This window comes from Chiloscyllium plagiosum, chromosome 2 (genome assembly GCF_004010195.1).
Source record: "Chiloscyllium plagiosum isolate BGI_BamShark_2017 chromosome 2, ASM401019v2, whole genome shotgun sequence".
Classification (NCBI taxonomy): Eukaryota; Metazoa; Chordata; class Chondrichthyes; order Orectolobiformes; family Hemiscylliidae; genus Chiloscyllium; species Chiloscyllium plagiosum.
The window spans coordinates 37,519,222-37,538,687 of record NC_057711.1 but is presented as its reverse complement, the minus strand read 5'-3'; the positions used below and the strand labels follow the sequence as shown (position 1 = coordinate 37,538,687).

General features: G+C 42.1%; 1 protein-coding gene across 3 annotated transcripts in view; it reads left to right on the top strand.

The window, feature by feature from the left end:
- Positions 1 to 10,551, top strand: part of ptcd2 (pentatricopeptide repeat domain 2) — a 35,471-nt gene extending 24,920 nt beyond the window's left edge. For 2 of the 3 annotated variants that reach the window (XM_043707823.1, XM_043707804.1), the window contains exons 7-10: positions 666 to 779; positions 2,970 to 3,044; positions 7,131 to 7,244; positions 8,779 to 10,551. In XM_043707823.1, coding sequence (XP_043563758.1) covers positions 666 to 779; positions 2,970 to 3,044; positions 7,131 to 7,244; positions 8,779 to 9,003 — 528 coding nt within the window. In that variant the 3' untranslated portion in view covers positions 9,004 to 10,551. The remainder of the gene's footprint in view (positions 1 to 665; positions 780 to 2,969; positions 3,045 to 7,130; positions 7,245 to 8,778) is intronic. The other variant, XM_043707813.1, reaches the window with a different exon arrangement.
- The last annotated feature ends 8,915 nt before the right edge of the window (positions 10,552 to 19,466 follow it).

Here is a 19,466-nt window from a genome sequence, read left to right as displayed (position 1 = left end):
GGGAAAGAGGGAACATACCTTGTCCATGACAAAGCTCCATTGTGCTGGGCACCATAAGTCTGACAGGTCCTGAATGGCAGCAAATCACTAGAGATGGGAGCTGGAAGGTAAGATGCTCCTGATTCATGGTGCAAGCGTTTGGTTTATATTGTGAGGATAGATCATAAGATGTAGGAGCTGAAGTAGGCAATTTAGCCCATTGATTTTTTTTTAATGGCATTCAGTGAGTTTGTGACTGCTCTGATAATTTGTGTGCAGCATCAAACCCACAGAGACCAGTGACCTTAATAAATAAAGATCTACTGTGTTGGAGGCAAACTTCTCAGAAGAAGAACTAAGACATTGCTAAATTTTGAGAGAAATAGCTTTGTCAGAGGTAATTATGCTTATATCCAGAACACAACCAAATTCAATCATATGTATTTTTCTTGTAATTCACAGTAAGTTACTTCCTACTTTTTGTTGCACAAATGTTTTCTCTTGTATGCATCATTTTGAATAGAGGGCTAATGTATGGTCTATAACTGTGTAATGAGCTGAGCTGTCCTTGTTCAGCTGTTTTTGTAAAGAGAGGATGCTCTATTGGTTTGCTCTCTGGGGTATGTCTGCATTAACTGAACTCCAGATTTGTGCCCTGGCAAAATATCTGAATAATCTTCACGCAGAATACCGAAGAGACATACAAGATCTGCAGCATGCTGTTGGAAGAATCGTTAGCAAGAGGAGATTTCATTTCCCGGCATGCATTCTGCTTTGCAGTAGCACTTGTAATTAAGCAGGTACGGTTTTCCTCACAGGCTAACAGGGTGAAATATGTACCTTGCTGCTGAGTATAACAGAGTCATAATTAGACCTGGAAATTCTTTGTTGTCTGTGGTGCTGTTTTCCACAGTTTTAACTAGAGGATATGTGTTAAAAAAAAGCAGTAAATTATTTAGTTCTGTTATTTTCCAGATTAAAAGCTTACATGCTTTCATTGCGATTTAAGGTAATTTTTGTAACTGTTGTAAGGTAATCCTGTAATTTTTTTCCCCATGTTTTGTATTTGCTAAATAAAGCATGACCTCACACATGGTGTAATTTAAAAGGTTTGTAGCAATGCAGCAGACCCCAGCAAGAAAGATCAGCCATATTGTCTTAACGTTTAACAGATAGCATTACCATTGCCAAATTTCCCACCGCCTAGAGAATGGGGGCTACCTTTGATCAAAAGCTTAATTGGAGCATCTATAGAAGAGATGGTGATAAATAATGGCAATATCACTGAATGAGTAATCCAGAGGCTAATCCTGTGGGATTGGCAGAATTTAACAGATCTGGAATATAAAGCTAGTCTCTATCAATCATCAATTTTTGTAAAAGCTAATCTGATCCAATGATGTCCTGCAGGAAAGGAAATCTTCTATTCTTACTCGGTCTGGTCTACTTGTGACTCCAGTCCAACTGCAACAATATGGTTGATTCTCAAGCCACTCAGTTCAAGGGCAATTAGACATGGGCACACAATCCTTGTCTTACCATCACCAACTTCCTGTGAAAGAAATACATAAGTATTGTGGCGATAAGAACAGGTGGGATGTTGGGAATTGAATGCTACATGATTTGTCTTTTGACCTCCCACCTCCCTCTATATGTCAAAATGAGATGGAATAGCCTGCGCAGCTCCAGACGGCCTACTTGATTGGCATCTGATTTATACTCCTTCTCCAGCACTGCCACTTTGTAGCTGCAGTGTGCATCATCGAAAAGATGCACAGCAGGTAACACTCCAAGGCTCCTTTCACAGTGCTACCCAAATCTGTGACCACCTCCAAGTCTCAGACTGTGCTAATCTGGAAATGTATCACTATGTTGTAACTGGATGAAAATCCTGGTACACTTGCCCAACGGCACCTGGAGTACTTTCACCACCACATCGACTGCAATAGTTTAAAAAGGTGGCTCCCCATCACCATCTCCAGAAGCAGTGAGGGGTGGTGCCAAATGATGGTCCTGGCAGCAACAACTATATCCACGAGATAAATAAGAAATCTCGTTAAGAAGAATTGAACTTTGCTTTATCTCTTCATTTTCCTTCACACCCGATCCAAGTTGTGGTCACATGGTATTTTAGAGATCACTTTGTGAAGGGATTCAGCAAGTGATGAAAATCTTTTTTAGTCCAGCACATCCATTACTGTGACTTGTGGAGATGGAAAGGAATTTTCTGTGGCACAGAGTCTTAAGTCCTGCAATTGTGTAAAGGCTGCTTACAATCTTGGAAATAGTCCAAGATGTATAATACTTTTTAATGCAAATCATCGAATGTATTCTGTTGTAGAATTTAGTCTTTAACACCTCAGTATTCCAATGGAAAGTGATTGCTATTTCTCCAGAAGTATTTAAGTAGTGCAAGACTGTGTCAGAGATGTATTTATAATAGACATTTACATACTCACCCATTAGGACTGTAATGTACTGTAATTTGAAATTTTTTGTTTATTTTGGTTTGCAGACCTTTTGTCGAAATAAATATGGCATCTTTCATAAGACAAAACATGAAGAACTGCAGATGCTGAAAATCTGAAATGAAAACAGAAATAGCTGGAAAAACTCAGGTCTGGCAGCCTCTGTGTAGAGAAAGTAGAGTTGACATTTCAGAAGAATTGACACTGGATCCGATATACTGACTCTGCCTTCTCTCCCCAGATGTTTGCAGACCTGCTGAAAGCAGAGTTAACGAGTTAACTTATCAGGTCCAGTGACCCTTCTTCTGGACTGTTGACTCTGCTTTCTCTCCACAGATGCTGCTAGACCTACTGTGTTTCTCCAGCTATTATTGTTATCATTACAGTATCTTTTGCATTCTATCATGGCTAAATTTGAGCATCCTAGTATTGTTATTCTATCAGTGTAAATTTCTCAGAAAACTACTTTTTACTTCTGTATTACAGAAAAACTAATGTCTTTTTTTAATTGTTTTATTTCAGAATAATATTGTTAAAGCTCGGTCAATTTACTCACACATTTTGCACACAGACAGCAAAATCTGTCTTAATCTTCACGTAAGTACCTCTATCAAGATTAATGAAAGCTTTAGATTCATTTAGCACCTTTCACAATCCTAGAAATGCTGTAAGATCACATGAAAAAAAATGCAGTAAGGGGCAAGTCATTTGTCGAACTGACCAGAAAAGTAGTCTTGCGTCATGTTCCTGTTGACCTCAGCTGTGTCTCATTTTCTATCTTTTCAGCACTGATATATTTGCAAATCACTTAAACACCGGAATATTTGACCTGAATATTTTGACACAAGCAACTAAAAAGGTCAAAGGAGGAAAATAAAACCTGTCCAACTCCAATTAATTTTACTTCCGTTCCATCATGCCATCAAACAGCAGGTATTGCATTGCTGTAAAGTGAGTTGTGAGAGGACAGGGCATTCATTCCCTCACTGTGCCATCTGGAACATGGATTGTGTGACTTTGGCACTGTTACGCTCAATGCACATTATGTAAAATGAAAACTTTGGATTCTGAAGGCCAGCAAAACATATGTGAATGCAGACCTGGCTATCCAAATCAAAACTCTGTACACAAATCTACTAAAGCACAGGAAATGAAAAAAATGAGTTTAGAAGGACAAAATACAACATAAAGGATTTATTAATTAAGGCCAATACAGAAATCTGGCTGCAGGTTGATTATTGCACAAACTAAGGACTTGTGGGGTTGAGGGTAACAATTTGATTAATAGAGAGAAAGTGTTGACTAGGATAAGCAGATCATTTTTCAAGTTGGCCAGCTGGAGTGCTGCAAGGATGAATGTTGTGGCTTCACTATTTCCAACTTGTATTAGTGACTAGGTTGAAGGTAAAGAGAATGATCTATCCAAGTCTGCTTGTGATAGAAACATAAACCATGAGGACAACACAGCTGTTAAGTTCAGTGACTAAACAAGAGCAGAATCAAAAGTGGGAATGTTTTGTAAATGGTGAGAAACTTTTAAATGTTCGTGTTCAGAAGGATTTGAGTGTCCTTGTACAAGGAACACGGAAGGTTAGCATTTGGATACAGCAAGTAATGAGAAAGGCAAATGGTGTATTAGCATTTGTTGGAGCAGTTTGGAATAAGTGAAAAAGTATCGTATGGAAATTTAGCAAACAGCACCTGAAATAATATGCATATTTTTGTTCTCCTTATTTAACAAATGATGTATTTGCTTTGGTGATGCTGCAAGATAAGTTCACAACATTGAGTCACAGAGTCATACAGATGTACGGCATGGCAACAGACCCTTTGGTCCAACACATCCATGCTGACCAGATATCTCAACCTAATCTGGTCCCAACTACCAGCACCCAGCTCCCATCAAACCCTTCCTATTCATATACTCATCCAGATGCCTTTTAAATGTTGCAATTGTACTAGCCTCCACTATTTTCTCTGGCAGCTCATTCCATACACATACCAGCCTCTGCGTGAAAACGTTTCCCCTTAGGTCTCTTTTATATCTTTCCCATCTCACCCTCTAGTTCTAGACTCCCCCATACCAGAGAAAAGACCTTGTCTATTTACCTTATCCATGCCCCTCATGATTTTATAAACATCTATAAGGTGAGTCCTAGCCTATTCAACCTCTCCCAAGTCCTGGGGTGAAGCAGTTGTTGCGTAACAAAAGATTGGGAAGGTTTGACGTATATTCTTTGGAGGTTAGAAGAATAAGAGATATTCTTATTTAAACGTGTCAAATTCTGGATGACTTTGACAGGCTAAATGCCGAGAGGTTGTTTTCCCTGGCTGAAGAGTCTGGAATATCGGGGCACTGTCTTAAAATAAGAGGTCAGTTATTTAAGACTGACTTGTGAAGACATTTCTTTCAGATATCATAAGCATTGCAATTCTTTATACTTGAAAACTGTGGGTACTTGGTTATTCAAGGCTGAGATAAATCTTTGGACATTTAAAGGAATTGGAGGATATGGGGATTGGACAGAAAGTTAGAGATGAGGTCAAAAAGGGCGGCATGGTGGCACAGTGGGGGTTAGCACTGCTGCTTCACAGCGCCAGAGACCTGGGTTCAATTCCCGCCTCAGGCGACTCTGTGTGGAGTTTGCACATTCTCCCCGTGTCTGCGTGGGTTTCCTCCCAAAATCCAAAAATGTGCAGGTTAGGTGAATTGGCCATGCTAAATTGCCCGTAGTTTAGGTGAAGGGGTAAATGTAGGGGGAGGGTCTAGGTGGATTGCGCTTCGGCAGGTTGGTGTGGACTTGTTGGGCCAAAGGGCCTGCTTCCACACTAAGTAATCTAATCTAATCTAAAAAGCCGATATTCCAACTGTAATTCTATCAACAAACACACCGAGTTAAACTCCCATTCACCACACCCTGAGAAAAAGAACAGGAAGTGACTTCACCACAGGAAATTACATCACCAACCCAAAGAAACCCAAACACATAAATAAAAAGCAGGAATTATCAGCAGTGCTTCGCCTGAGACCCACTGAAGTTGTTACCTAGTAGGGTGATGAAACGTCTGGAAATGAACCTTCCAACTCAGCGAGCAAACCTACATCCAGCTGATATGATCTTGCTGAATGATATTATATATGGCATACTTCTATTCCTGTTTATTTCCTTATTGTTTAGGCATAAAGATTTCAGGCTACAGAAAGAACAGCAAAATTTGAAAGAGGAAGAAATCTAAATATTTATGAAAGGCACACTTACAATAGTAGAAAGCGGGCATTACACCTTGTGTGTTTCCAATGTCCTGTGTTCAGGAATGGATGCAAGACTTTTACGAGTCCATGGGTCTGAGTGTAATATAATTGGGAATGCTTAAATATAGGGATCTGGAAAGGATATATTTTAAAGAAATGATTATGATAGGTCATTTTAGTTTTCATGCAGACAGGAAGAAACATATCAGCATGATAATAAAGGGCAACACATTTCTAGAATGTATTTAGAACAGTTTTCTAAAACAATATGTTTTAGAATAACAAAGGGACATATGGTCCGTAGTAAATTTAAACATGTAAGATCATAAGATGTAAAAGCAGAAGAAAGCCATTGAGCCCATCAAGTCTGTGCTGCCATTCAATGACATCATGGTCGATCTGATTGTTTAGTGATGAGAAATTAATGCATATTAGTCGCTAAGCCTGGAGAAAGGGAACGTCTGAGATATTGAGAGTTGAGGGAGAGAGCGAGTGAGTGTCAACTTAAGGGTATTACATTTTTGTAAGACACTTAAAAGTTGTGACTGCCATAAGCTTAATTACCCAAATTACTGGGACATATATCCCAAAGACAAAAGCTCCACTTGTATAATTAAGCAACTATAGCCATCAGTAAAAGATAATATTAAGAGAAAAAGTTCACCCAAAGGCAAAAACGTGTACTAAAGCAGATAAGGGCAATGTTAACAAGTAGCAGTGAGATTCAGAAGAAGTTATGAAATATGCAAAGCCCATGTACAGAAATTACTGAAATCTTTTGGACATTTATAAAAAATATTGTTAATGTTGAAGTTTATCTGGAGTTTGGGATACAAATGTGAGGATGTGATATTTCAGATTGAACAGGGGCAAAAATGCTTTATCCCTGAGAGCTGTGGCTGCTGAAGCCTTCAGTATATTCAAGATTAATATAACGCTGATTTTTCTCTCTACAGATGCTGAGTTTCTCCAGTACTTTCTGTTTTTGTTTCAGATTTCCAGCCTCCACAGTCCTTTGTTTTTAATAATGTGGAGTTTAGTAGAGTGTTGTGTATTGATGGATAATGCTGGAAGGTGTGGTTAAGACAGATTTTGAATAGTGGAGCAGCCTTGAATGACCAATGGCCTATCCTATCCAGCTCCTGTTTCTTACATTACCTTATGAATCAGAAACCTGGTTAAACCTCACCTAAAGTAGACAATTCAGTTTTGAGCATCACAGATTATATTGGTTTTGGAGAGAGGGAGCTGACAATGTTAAATTAACTCAACGGTTTGCATAAAGCTGTTTCTGTTCCTCTGAATTCACATATTTTGACGTGTGACCAATTATGGTTTTTAAAATGGCCAATATTTAAGTATGTTTTCACTAGCAACTGAGAACATGTTTTATATTTAAGGGCTATAACAATATTATAATTTTGATTCAGGTCCTTTTGTTAGCTCTGTCGGGGGCACAACAAACTCTGCTTTCCGTTTTGGAAAGTACAGTTGCAAACAAAGTGCCAACCTTTGTGAAGAAGCTGGATATTTCCCAAGAAGTGGTAAGTATGTAAATGCACAAACTTAACATCTTTATTGATTGAGAAGTTTGTTTGTATCTTTGTTGGGACAAAATCCTGGGGGCCCCTTACCCAAAAGGACTGAAGTGGTTCAAGAAAGTCCACATGTCACCAGCTCCATGACAGCTAGCGATGCGTAATGAATGCTGGCAGCATCGAAGCTCAGTGGTTAACATTGCTGCCTCACAGCGCCAGAGACCCTGGTTCAGTTCCAGCCTCGGGTGATTGTCTGTGTGGAGTGCCTGCGTGGGTTTCCTCTGGGTGTTGCAGTTTCCTTCCACAGTCCAAAGATGTGCAGGTTAGGTGGATTGACCGTGCAAAAATAGTGTTTGAGAAGTGCAAGCTTGGTGGATAAGCCTTGGGAAATGCAGGGTCCCAGGGATGGGGTGGATGTGGGTGGGGTGCTCTTTGGAGGTTCGATGTAGTCTCTATGGGCTGAATGGCCTGCTTCCACCCTGTAGGGATTCTATGATGATCAGCAGTGACCCAAAGAATGTTCTTTTTAAGACACCAGTCTTGTTTATGCCTAAGTGGTGACTGTCGGTGAGAAACTCTGCTGGGGAGAGCTTCACTTAAACGAAATTCAATTGGATTCCTGAGAATAGCAATCAGAAATGGGAACCTTGGTCCATTTTAATTTCCTCAAATCTTGCTCAAAAGCACAGAAGCCAGCTGTAGTATGGTACATCTAACTGGGCTTTGACTATTTAATGCTCTGCAGAGGCAGGATGAAATCTGGCATCTTTTTGCTCTGTCTGGTCCAGTACAACACTTGACAGTTACATTTCATTTTATTTGTTCATGTTGTGGATGTTGTTGGCTAAGACAGCATTTACTGCCTAGATTCCCAGAGGATAGTTTCTGTGAGTGTGGAGTTACACAGATTGTGTAACATCGTTCTTCTTTAAAGGACACCAGGTGGGTTTATGGCTTTTCACCATGTTTACCACATTTATTTCCAAATTTTTCAATTGAATTCAAATTTCTCCATTTGAAATTTGAATCAGTGTCCCTTGAGCACTGGTCTGAGTTTCTGGATTACTGATCCAGTGACATTACCACTACATTACCCTTAACTAAGGTTGAGTTGTTCCTTGTGTCTGTATATGTAGGAGAGTGTACACTACTTGTTCCAACTGATGGCATATTTTTGCTACATTTATTCAGCACCTATGATGATGTACAATAAAGTCTCCATGTGATGCACAGCTTGGGAGATTGTGCATTACTCCTCAGGGTGAATTGCATAATCTGCCAGGATGTTGTTTGAAGGTTTCTCTCCCCTTTTGTGCCCTTGCAGTGAAAGCTCTGTGACACACATTGTTTCGTCCTCTGAGTTATTTAAGCATCTCTCTGCTTAATTATCTGTTTTGATTATCTCTCTGTCTGTCTCTCTCTCTTTATCTGTCTAGATTCACCATACAATTTGTGTTTATCTGAATAAATTAAAAATCTGTTTCACTTAATAGACATTTATCACAAACCTATGTTAACGTTGGTCTATTTATCATCAAAGCTGACTGCAGTCTGCAAAACCTTGGAGAAAAATCTGGAACTTCAAAGACGGTTTGAAGATGTGTGTGACTCACTACAAAGGTCTGGTCAAATCACAGCACTGAGTCTCGATGACATGCTTTGTCAAACATCAAATGGAAAAAAGCCTGTTAACCCTTTATTGGATACAAGGAAAGTTAGTCGACGGACCTTCAAACCGCTACAGTCAGCTTTACTTTCAGAGTAATTTAGCTGGATTGTGCATTATTTGGTAGTGTTGAACAGCTGTACCTGGACATCTTTCCCCGCTATTGGTGTCAGCTGAGAGAACAGATGTCTTTCAACATCTGGTTTCGCTGTTTCAAGCAAACTTGAAGACTGAGCGATGCAGAGCACTTCTTGAGGCAAGATGATGTGTGTTTTGAAGGTGGTAATTGTTACAGTAATCTTGAAAGGCCCAAGACCAAAGATAGACATTTGGCAAAAATAAGTAAACAAAACTGTGCTGTAACTTGAATGCTACATTGCATGTCTTTGGAGGATACAGAAAGGTACATTGCTTCTGATTCATAACATTTGTGTTGTACTTCCAGAGAGCACAAAATTTTCAAATTATTTCATCACACTTGAACTTAGTTAATTATTCATCGTGTACTTTTGATTCAGTTTAATTTTTCATACATTTGTACACTGGTCTAAAATCATGAAGTCCTTTCAGAACCAGGTTTAGCAAAAATATCATTGATCCCTATCTGAACCAGGAAGACTATTGTAAAGCTGTGAAACATATTGCATAGTTGTTTTTCCTGTAGTGTTATCAGAACTGAGCCAGTTTTAGGCGCAATATATATTTTCCATAAATTGCTGCCTTGCACCAGTGCCACAGTGCTGATAGGAAGGCAGTTGCAAGGTTTTGACCCAGCGAAGGTACAAGAACAATGCAGCTCCAAGTCAGGAAGATTGCAGCTGTTGGTATTCTATCCTTCTGTCTCTCTGCCGAGCATATCCTTTGGGATATCCATCTGATGCATATTCAGTATTTCACCAGTTAGGAATTCAGTTTGAATAGTTTCTCAAATTTGCTGCAGGTTTGTTGCCAGCTGAATGGGGCGTAGTTTTATTGATTTTCATGCAAGAGAAATGCAGGCTATATATATTCAGGTGGACATTTTGCTAAGATTAAGTGAACAGTAAGATATTCCCTCATTATCTTGAATAAAGTCGTGTTATCTTAGAAGTTGTAATATTTTGGCAGAGTTCACCTCGCCACATTCATTTCCATCCTGCCAGCAGTTTTATTGGCTGCTTCAAAGGTCCTATGGTTGACGTAATGAGTCATAAAATAACCTTTTATTCAGAAGTTGTAAATCATTTGTAATACAATGTATGCAATGCAAATACAATTCTCAATGCATGAAGGAATTTGTGTTCTGAAACATTTTTATTGCTAGGCAACTTCATGGTATGAATAATCTTTTTGTCCAATGCACAGTCTAAATTCTTAAAGGAAATGAAACTCAAAAATCTGTCAACACGCAGTAACTTAAAAATGTTCACCTGTCTTCCATATTTCTTTCAAGTTTGTAAACAGTTGACTGAGAAGATGATAAACTGTGCGTCTGCAAATGTTCTGTATTTGAAAGAAGCTGCTCCCTTTATCATCAATATTTTATTTTGGTAGACTTAGTTCAGTAGGCTTAGTAAGGGATTCTGAATCAGAATTCTGAACTACAAAGTGTGTTTTCTTGATTGTCCATTATGATTGACCTCTGGATGTAACAAATTAAAGATTTAATGAAAACTACTGTGTTCCGTTTATTTTCATTCAAAAAAAATACAATGGAGTCCTCTTATAGTCTGTCAAAATGCTCACTATTCCTGGCTGCTTTTCTTTGCTGCAAACAGTATTCTTAAATCCCTGCCTCCTCCAACTCTTGCCCCAGACAACAGCAGGGGCCTGTTTATGTGACCCCAGTCTTAATAACAGTCGGTTTCAGCTGTCTCATCTGACCCTTTCCTGAACCCATTACGCCAGACCTCCTCTGAAGGTTCTCTCTGTCCTACCTAAATTCGCACCATTGAGTCTTTCTATCCCGTCTTCCACCTTGCCCTCTCAGATCCTACCTTCTCCACAAAACCAACCTCCTGCTTCTCTGACCCTAAACTGCTTGATGACCTATCTTTCCTTCCTGGCTCCCATGTTAACTGATGGTTAATGGTTCTCCCTCCTCTAGTGCTCTCCTTGATACTTCATCAGCCCCCAGCCTAAAGAAACAAACCCTTGATCCTTCTGTCCATGCAAACTACTCCATATGCAAATTCTCTTCCACTCCTAAATCCTGAACATTGTAACGCTATATCTGTGCTTCATTCCATGAATTCCAAGATCAGTTACAGTATAACAATGTCACCAACACACAGCGCCATCTTAGATACAGAGTACCTAAGTACAATCCTCAGGTCAGACAAACCAGCAAAGTTTAAAAAGACAAATATCACAGTCTCTCTTCAAGGGCTCTCCATTGGGGCCAAGGGCACTGAGCTGCGGGTCGATGTATTCCCACGCCAGGCTGCTAGTTGATGGTATTCTCGCTCTGGGCTGCAGGTTGACGGTATTCCTGCTCCAGGCTGCAGGCCGAAGGTATTCCCGCTACATGCTACTAGTCAATCGCATTCCTGCTATGGAATGCTGGTCAATGGCATTCCGTTCCGGAGTGCTGGCCGATAGAATTCCCACTCTGGGCTGCTGGTTAATGGTATTCCTGCTCCAGACTACTAATTAATCGTATTCCCGCTCTGGGCTACTGTCAATGGCATTCCTGCTCTGGAATGCTGGTCAGTGGTATTCCTGCTCTGACTGCGGGTTGATGGTATTCCTGCTCCAGGCTGCGGGTCAGTGGTATTCCCACTCCAGACTGCTGGCCGAAGGTATTCCCGTTCCGAGGCTACTAGTCAATGGCATTCCTGCTCTGAGATGCTGGTCAATGGCATTCCCACTCTGGAAGGCTGGTCAATGACAGTCCCGCTCCAGGCTGCTGCTCGATGGTATTCCAGCTCTAGGCTACTAATCAATGACATTCCCGCTCTGGGCTGCTGATCAATGTTATTCCCGCTCCAGGCTGCTGGTCAATGGTATTCCCACTCTGAGATGCTGGTCGATGGCCTTCCCGCTTTGGGCTACTGGCCAATGGCATTCCCGCTCCGGGCTGCTGGTCAATGGTAATCCCATTCTGGCCGCCTGTCAATGCCATTCCGCTCTGGAATCCTGGTTGATGGTATTCCCACTCTGGGCTACTGACCAATGGCATTCCTGTTCCGGTCTGCTGGTCAATAGTATTCCCACTCCAGCCTGCTAATCAATGGCATTCCTGCTCTGAGATGCTGGTCAATGGCATTCCCGCTCTGGGCTACTGGTTGAAGGCATTCCCGCTCCTGGGTGCAGGTCAATGGTATTCGCATTCTGGGCTACTAGTCAATGGTATTCCTGCTCTAACCTACTAGTCAATGGCATTCCTGCTTTGAGATGCTGGTCGATTGTATTCCCACTCTGGGCTACCAGCCAATAGCATTCTCACTCCGGGCTGCTGGTTAATGGTATTCCCACTCTGGGCTACTAGTCAGTGGCATTCCCGCTCCGGGCTGCTGGTTAATGGTATTCCCAGTCTGGTATTATGCTCCGGGCTGCTGGTCGATGTTATTCCTACTCTGTTCCTACTCTGACCTACTAGTCAATGGAATTCCCACTCCGGGCTGCTGGTCGATGGCATTCCCACTCCAGGCTGCGGGTGGCAGATATTTCAACTCTGGGCTACTGGTCGATAGCTTCAGGGTAGGCATCCTTATCACCAAAGGGCAACTAGATCCTCGAATAAGCGAAATATTGGCCCTTCTCAGAGATGGCAGGAGATGGTCATGGCTGTATGAGTCATTGAACATGTTGAGCATCGGGCCTAACAATATGTTTAAAAATTCCTTATAGAATTCGCTGGGAAGTCCGTCAGGACCGGGCTCCTTTCCAATCTGAAGCTGCTTCACAGCCTCCTGCACCTCATGCTCTGATAAGGGGACATTGAGAAAAGGCTGTTGTTTGGGGGTCACGCCTGGGAGCTCCAGATCCTTGAAAAAGGACTCCATTTTGGCCCGCCCTTCTCACGACCCTCAGATTGATATAACTTAGAGTAAAAATTTCTGGAATGCCGCATTTATCTTTTTGGAGTCACATGTTAGGTTCCCAGACCCTTCCCTAATCGCCACAATGGCTTGAGGGGCGCTCCTTTTCCTGGTGAGATATGCTAAGTATTTGCCTGGCCTGGCATCATGCTCATATAACCTTTGCTTTGCGAAAGGAAGCTCCTTTTTGCTGTCTGCATGAGCACGGAGTTCAATGCAGACCACAGCACCGTAATCCTCTGTAGTTTGACCAATGAGGGCTTGTCATAGTAAGTCTTCTCGACTGCCTTCAACCGTGCTTCAAGGAGATGTTGCTGCTTGCCCTTCTGCCGCTTCCTACTGGCAGAGTAGGAAATAACTAACCCCCCCGGCATAGACTTTGACAGTTTCCCAAAGGACGGATGGGCTACTAACCAAGTTAATGTCAAGGAATGCCCTAAATTCCCTAGAGAAGTACTCTACAAACTTATTATCCTTAAGGATAAAGGGATCGCTCACCAGTGCCTCGGGCCCATTATAGCATTCTTAATTTTAACCAACAGTATATTGGAGCGTGATCAAAGATGGTGATATTACCAATTGTACAAGATGCCAAGTCCAGAGTTGTCACGCGGTCAGAAAAAAAATCAATCCTGGTGTGACATCTGTGTGGAATGGAAAAAAAATGTTAAATCCCTGATTGTAGGGTGGAGACACCTCCAGATGTCCACGAACCCTAACTTTCCACACAGATCCACTAATTGTTTAGTTTGTATGAGGGTATTCAGGGGCCTTTGGGCAACCTGTCTACTGTGGGATCCATGAGACAGTTAAAATCTCCCCCTATAATGATATGCCGGGGCTCAAGACTGATCAGTTTAGAGAACACATCTACCAGAAATTTGAGGGGATGGACCAGAGCCAACAAACATTTAAAGAACCATATTCTTCCCCTTTTATCAGGGCTTTGAGAATTACAAACCTCCCATGCATGTCTTTAACACACTCTAGTAAATGGGAGATTCCTCCTAAGCAATATAGCCACTCCCCTACTTCTGGTATTAAAAGATGAAAAGAAAACCCGATCAAAGCCATTTTCCTGTAGTTTCAAATGTTCCCTATCATCCAAGTGTGTCTCCTGTAATAAAGCAATATCCACCTTTTCCCTTCCAAGACTCGAGAGTACCTTCTTCGTCTTAATTGGTGAGTGGCTCCCTTTGATGTTCCAGTACACCATTTAATCAGGTCATTAGCCATAATCCTCTGCAGTATCGTTTAGATTCCAGAGAGGAGGAATTCGAATTGCAAATCGCCGAGCCTTATTGTCACATGATCCATCAAACATAAAAACTACATAAACCAAAACCACGACACTTAACAAACCTACAAAGCTATCAAAGACTATATACAACAGAAACCAAAAAACAAACCAATATACAGAGCGCCAATGGCGCTGAATAGGAAACTCACCCCCTGCCCAAAGGGGGCATCTTCACATCCCAAAATCCAACTTCCCATCCCGTTGCCAATACAGCAGCCTGGGCATTTAAATACCTGAACCGGGTATAAACTGCCTGTAAGTAGGCATCTAGCCATCCCAACCATTTTCCCTCCTCGTAGCTAGAGCCACACCGCAAGCACGAGCAGAAAAAGTAAATACACCATGAACTAACAATTTGAACAAAGAAATTTTGAAAAAAAAATGTAAGTACCCCACCCATCCTTTGGTATAACCTAACTTGAAATTGAAAGTACATATCCCATACGCCCCCGAACGTAGTCTAGACCCAGATTATTACCAATACAAAAGGAAAAGAAAGCCCCAACCAGACTTCCTCTTTTTTTAAAGTAAAGTAGAGACATACCCAAACATCACTACTATTTGTACATACTAAATTGTTCAGATTAAGTTAATTTGTCCACAAAGTCTCTTTCCTTCTCCGTTATGTCAAAGAGATGTACAGATCCATCTAAGGTGAATCGAGCACCGCTGGATACCTCAGAGAATGCTGGACCCCGAGTTCCCTCAGTCTTTTCTTAATGCCATCATAGGATTTTCTTTTCCGGATCACTGCCACTGAGAAGTTCTGGAAGAACATGATCTTACAGCCCTCGTAAACTAGGGCCTTCGGATCCTTCCCCTGGATTCTGGAAGCTTCCATGATTCTCTCCTTATCTTTATAATAATGAAATCACACCAACAGAGGACAAGGACGTTGCCCCAGACCTGACTTCTGCACCGTAATCTGGTGAGCCCTCTCAATCTTCAAACTTCTCATCCCAGCCTCCGAGTTAAGGAATTTCAGCAACCAGTCCTCAATAAATTTCACCAGTCTCTCACCTTCCTTACCCTCTGGCAGACTGATGATCCGAATATTTTTTTCTTCTGCCCCTGTTCTCGAGGTCATCAACCTGGTCAAGCAAATTACGGCCTTGCATCTCCAGGGCCTGGATCCGATCCTTGGAGATATCGGTATCAGCTTCCACCAGGGTCCACAATGACCCTGCATTCTACTTCAACCATCCTTTTCGTGGTCTTCCGGCTGCAGTTCATGATTCAGAGCATGATAGAGATCGGGGCCTGCTTCTCCTTTATCTGCTTACCCAACATCTCGTGAGATTTCGCGAGCTACTTTACCAGGACCTGGTAGGCAGTCAAGTCTGAGGATCCTGCAGGCTGGATCCTGCTCATTTCTTTGGCATCCCTGGACGGCGAAAAGTGAGGTAAGTTGCTCTCTGACAGCTTCCTTGGACTCCACGGCTTTTACAGAGTCTCAGGACATCGCGGTGGTCCGGGTGGGGCGGGTTAGGACTTCGTCCCACTTGTGATGCGGTGCGGTGTGGTGCTCTGCAACGCGATCTTCCTAGATCGCCGCCATCTTGGATCCCCCTGCCTTTTTATGTTTAATAGTTTGTGATGGAGAATGATGCCAACAGAGTGGGTTCAATTCCTGCAATGGCTGAGGTTACTGTGATGGACTTGCTTTCTCAACCTCTGCCCTTTATCTGAGGCATTGTGACCCTCAGATTAAACCACCACCAGTCATCTCTCTCTCTAATGACTGAGCAGCTCTATGATCTGGTAAGACTGTGGCGACTACTTTTCTTTTTAAATGTCAGAATTTGGACATTGAAGACCAATCCCATTTGTTTCACTTAATGTGAGAAGGGATAATCAAAGATGCATTGTAGCCAGTGCCTTCTTGGTTTCTCTAATGAATGGTTTGTTCTCTTCAAGAATTTGGATATTCCTGTAGACTGTACCAGAAATATTTAATATCCAAGATGGCCAATATGCTGTTACGAACAAAGCAGCATGTAAACATGGCAAAAGACCTGATGTCAGTGGTAGGCAAGATGTTGGAGGGAACCCTGAGGGACAGGATGTACATGTATTTGGAAAGGCAAGGACTAATTAGGGATAGTCAACCTGGCTTTGTGATTGGGAAATCATGTCTCACGAACCTGATTGAGTTTTTTGAAGAAGTAACAAAGAGGATTGCTGAGGGCAGAGCAGTGGACTTCCGTAAGGTGTTCGACAAGGTTTCCCATGGGAAACTGGTTGGCAAGGTTAGATCTCATAGATTACAGGGAGAACTAGCCATTTGGATATAGAATTGGCTCAAAGGTAGAAGACAGAGGGTGGTGGTAGCAGGACTTATACACTTAATGGTAAGGTCCTAGGGAGTATTGCTGAACAAAGAGACCTTGGAGTGCAGCTTCATAGCTCCTTGAAAGTAGAATCACAGGATAGTGAAGAAGACATTTGGTATGCTTTCTTTTATTGGTCAGGGTATTGAGTACAGGTGTTGGGAGATCATATTAAGGCCGTACAGGACATTGGTTAGGCCACTGTTGGAATATTGCTTGCAATTCTGGTCTTCTTCCTATCGGAAGAATGTTGTGAAACTTGACAGGGTTCAGAAAAGCTTCACAAGGATGTTGCCAGGGTTGGAGGATTTGAGCTATAGGGAGAGGTTGAATAGGCTGGGGCTGTTTTCCCAGGAGCGTTGGAGAGTGAGGAGTGACCTTTATAGAGGTTTATAAAAGCATGAGGGGCATGGATTCAGCTAAATAGACAAATCTTTTCCCTAGTGTAGGGGTGTCCAGAGCTCGAGGGCATAGGTTTAGGGTGAGAGGGGAAAAATATAAAAGAGACCTAAGGGGCAACTTTTTCACACAGAGGGTGGTACGTGTATGGAATAAGCTGCTACAAGAAGTGGTGGAGGCTGGTACAATTGCAAGATATAAAAGGCATCTGGATGTGTATATGAATAGGAAGGGTTTAAATGGATATGTGGCGGGTGCTGGTAAGTGGGACTAGATTGGATTGGGATATCTGGTTGGCATGGATGAGTTGGACCGAAAGGTCTGTTTCTGTGCTGTACAGCTCTATGACTCTATAACTATTTTCAGATGCTAACGTACCGATGGAATGTGTCCCAATGGTCAGACTTACTTTATCTTCCCAGACTAAATTTTTTTTCTTAGAAATTGGAGATGCTACAGAGGAGAATGATCAAGATATTGCCTGGGCTGCAGTGTTTAACCTAGCTCAGCAAGGGGATGGGAACCGGAGATGTAGTTTCAGTGCACAGGAGGATGAGAGTAGGAAGGACAGGGACAGGATTTCAGGGTCACAGGAATGTGCTGGCAGACAGCAAAGTGGTTTGAAGTGTGTCTACTTCAACGCCAGAAGTATCCGAAATAAGGTAGGTGAGCTTGCAGCATGGATAAGTACCTGGGACTTCGATGTTGTGGCCATTTTGGAGACATGGATAGAGCAGGGTGAGGAATGGATGTTGCAGGTTCCAGGGTTTAGATCTTTCATTAAGAACTGGCAAGGCGGTAAAAGAAGGGGAGGCATGGCCCTGTTAGTCAAAGATAGTGTAACGGTGGCTGAGAGAACTTTTGATGAGGACTCGTCTAATGAGGTCGTGTGGTCTGAGGTTAGATACAGGAGAGGAGAGGTCACACTGCTTGGAGTTTTTTATAGGCCTTCACAGAGTTCCAGGGAGGTGGAAGAGAGGATTAGCAAATTTATTCTGAGTAGGAGTGAAAGGAACAGGGTGGTCATTATGGGGAACTTTAACTTCCCCAACATTGACTGGAAATGCTATAATTCCAGTACGTCGGATGGATCAGTTTTTGTCCGATGTGTACAGGAGGGTTTCCTGACACAGAATATGTTGAAGGGCCGACAAGAGGGGAGGCCACACTGGATCTGGTGCTTGGTAATGAACCAGGCCAGGTTTTGATTTAGTTGTAGATGAACACTTTGGAGAGAGTGACCATAATTCAGTTACATTTAGTTTAGCGATGGAAAGGGATAGGTACAAGCCACAGCTCAAGAGTTATCGATGGGGCAAGGGCAATTATAATGCAATAAGGCAAGAATTAGGATGCATAGAATGGGGTAGCAAAATGTAGGGGATGCAGACAATCGAAATGTGGAGCTGGTTTAAGGAACAGATATTGCGTGTCCTTGATAGGTATGTCCCTGTCAGGCAGGGAGGAAGTGACAAGGTAAGGGAACCGTGGTTCACTACGGAAATTGTATCTCTTGTTAAGAAGAAGAAGGAGGCTTATGTGTTGATGAGACAAGATGGTTCAGATGAGGTGATGGAGAGTTACAGATCAGCTAGGAAGGATTTAAAGAGAGAGTTAAGAAGAACAAAGAGAAGACACGAGCAGTCTTTAGCAAATAGAATAAAGGAGAACCCTAAAGCTTTCTATAGGTATGTGAGGAATAAAAGGATGATTAGGGTAGGAATAGGGCCAGTCAAAGATAGAAGTGGGAAGTTGAGTGTGGATCCTGTAGAGATTGGAGAGGTGCTAAATGGACATTTCTCATCGGTGTTCACTCAGGAAAAGGAGAATATTGTAGAGCAAAAGAATGAGGTACGAGATATAAGACTAAAAAGGATCGAGGTTAGTTATGCACAGGTGTTATCAATTCTAGAAGGAGTGAAAGTAGACAAGTCCCCTGGGCCAGATGGGATTTATCCAAGGATTCTCTGGGAAGCTAGGGAGGAGATAGCAGAGCCTTTGGCTTTGATATTTGAGTTGTCATTGTCTACAGGTTTAGTACCTGAGGACTGGAGGATTGCAAATGTTGCACCCTTGTTCAAGAAGGGCAGTAAAGATGACCCAGGTAATTAAAGACCAGTGAGCCTTACTTCTGTTTTGGAAAGGTTTTGGAAAGGATTATAACAGATAAGATTTATAATCATCTCGCAAGCAACAATTTGATTTCAGATAGTCAACATGGTTTCATCAAGGGCAGGTCGTGACTCACAAACCGTATTGAGTTTTTTGAGAAGGTGATCAAGCATGTAGATGAGGGTAGGGCAATTGACGTGGTATACATGGACTTCAGTAAAGCCTTTGATAAGGTTCCACATGGTAGGCTGATGGAGAAAATGCAGAGGCATGGAATTGAGTGTAATTTAGCAGTTTGGATTAGAAACTGGCTTTCTGGAAGAAGGCAGCGAGTGGTGGTTGATGGAAAATATTCAGTCTGGAGTCCAATTACTAGTGGTGTGCCACAAGGATCTGTTT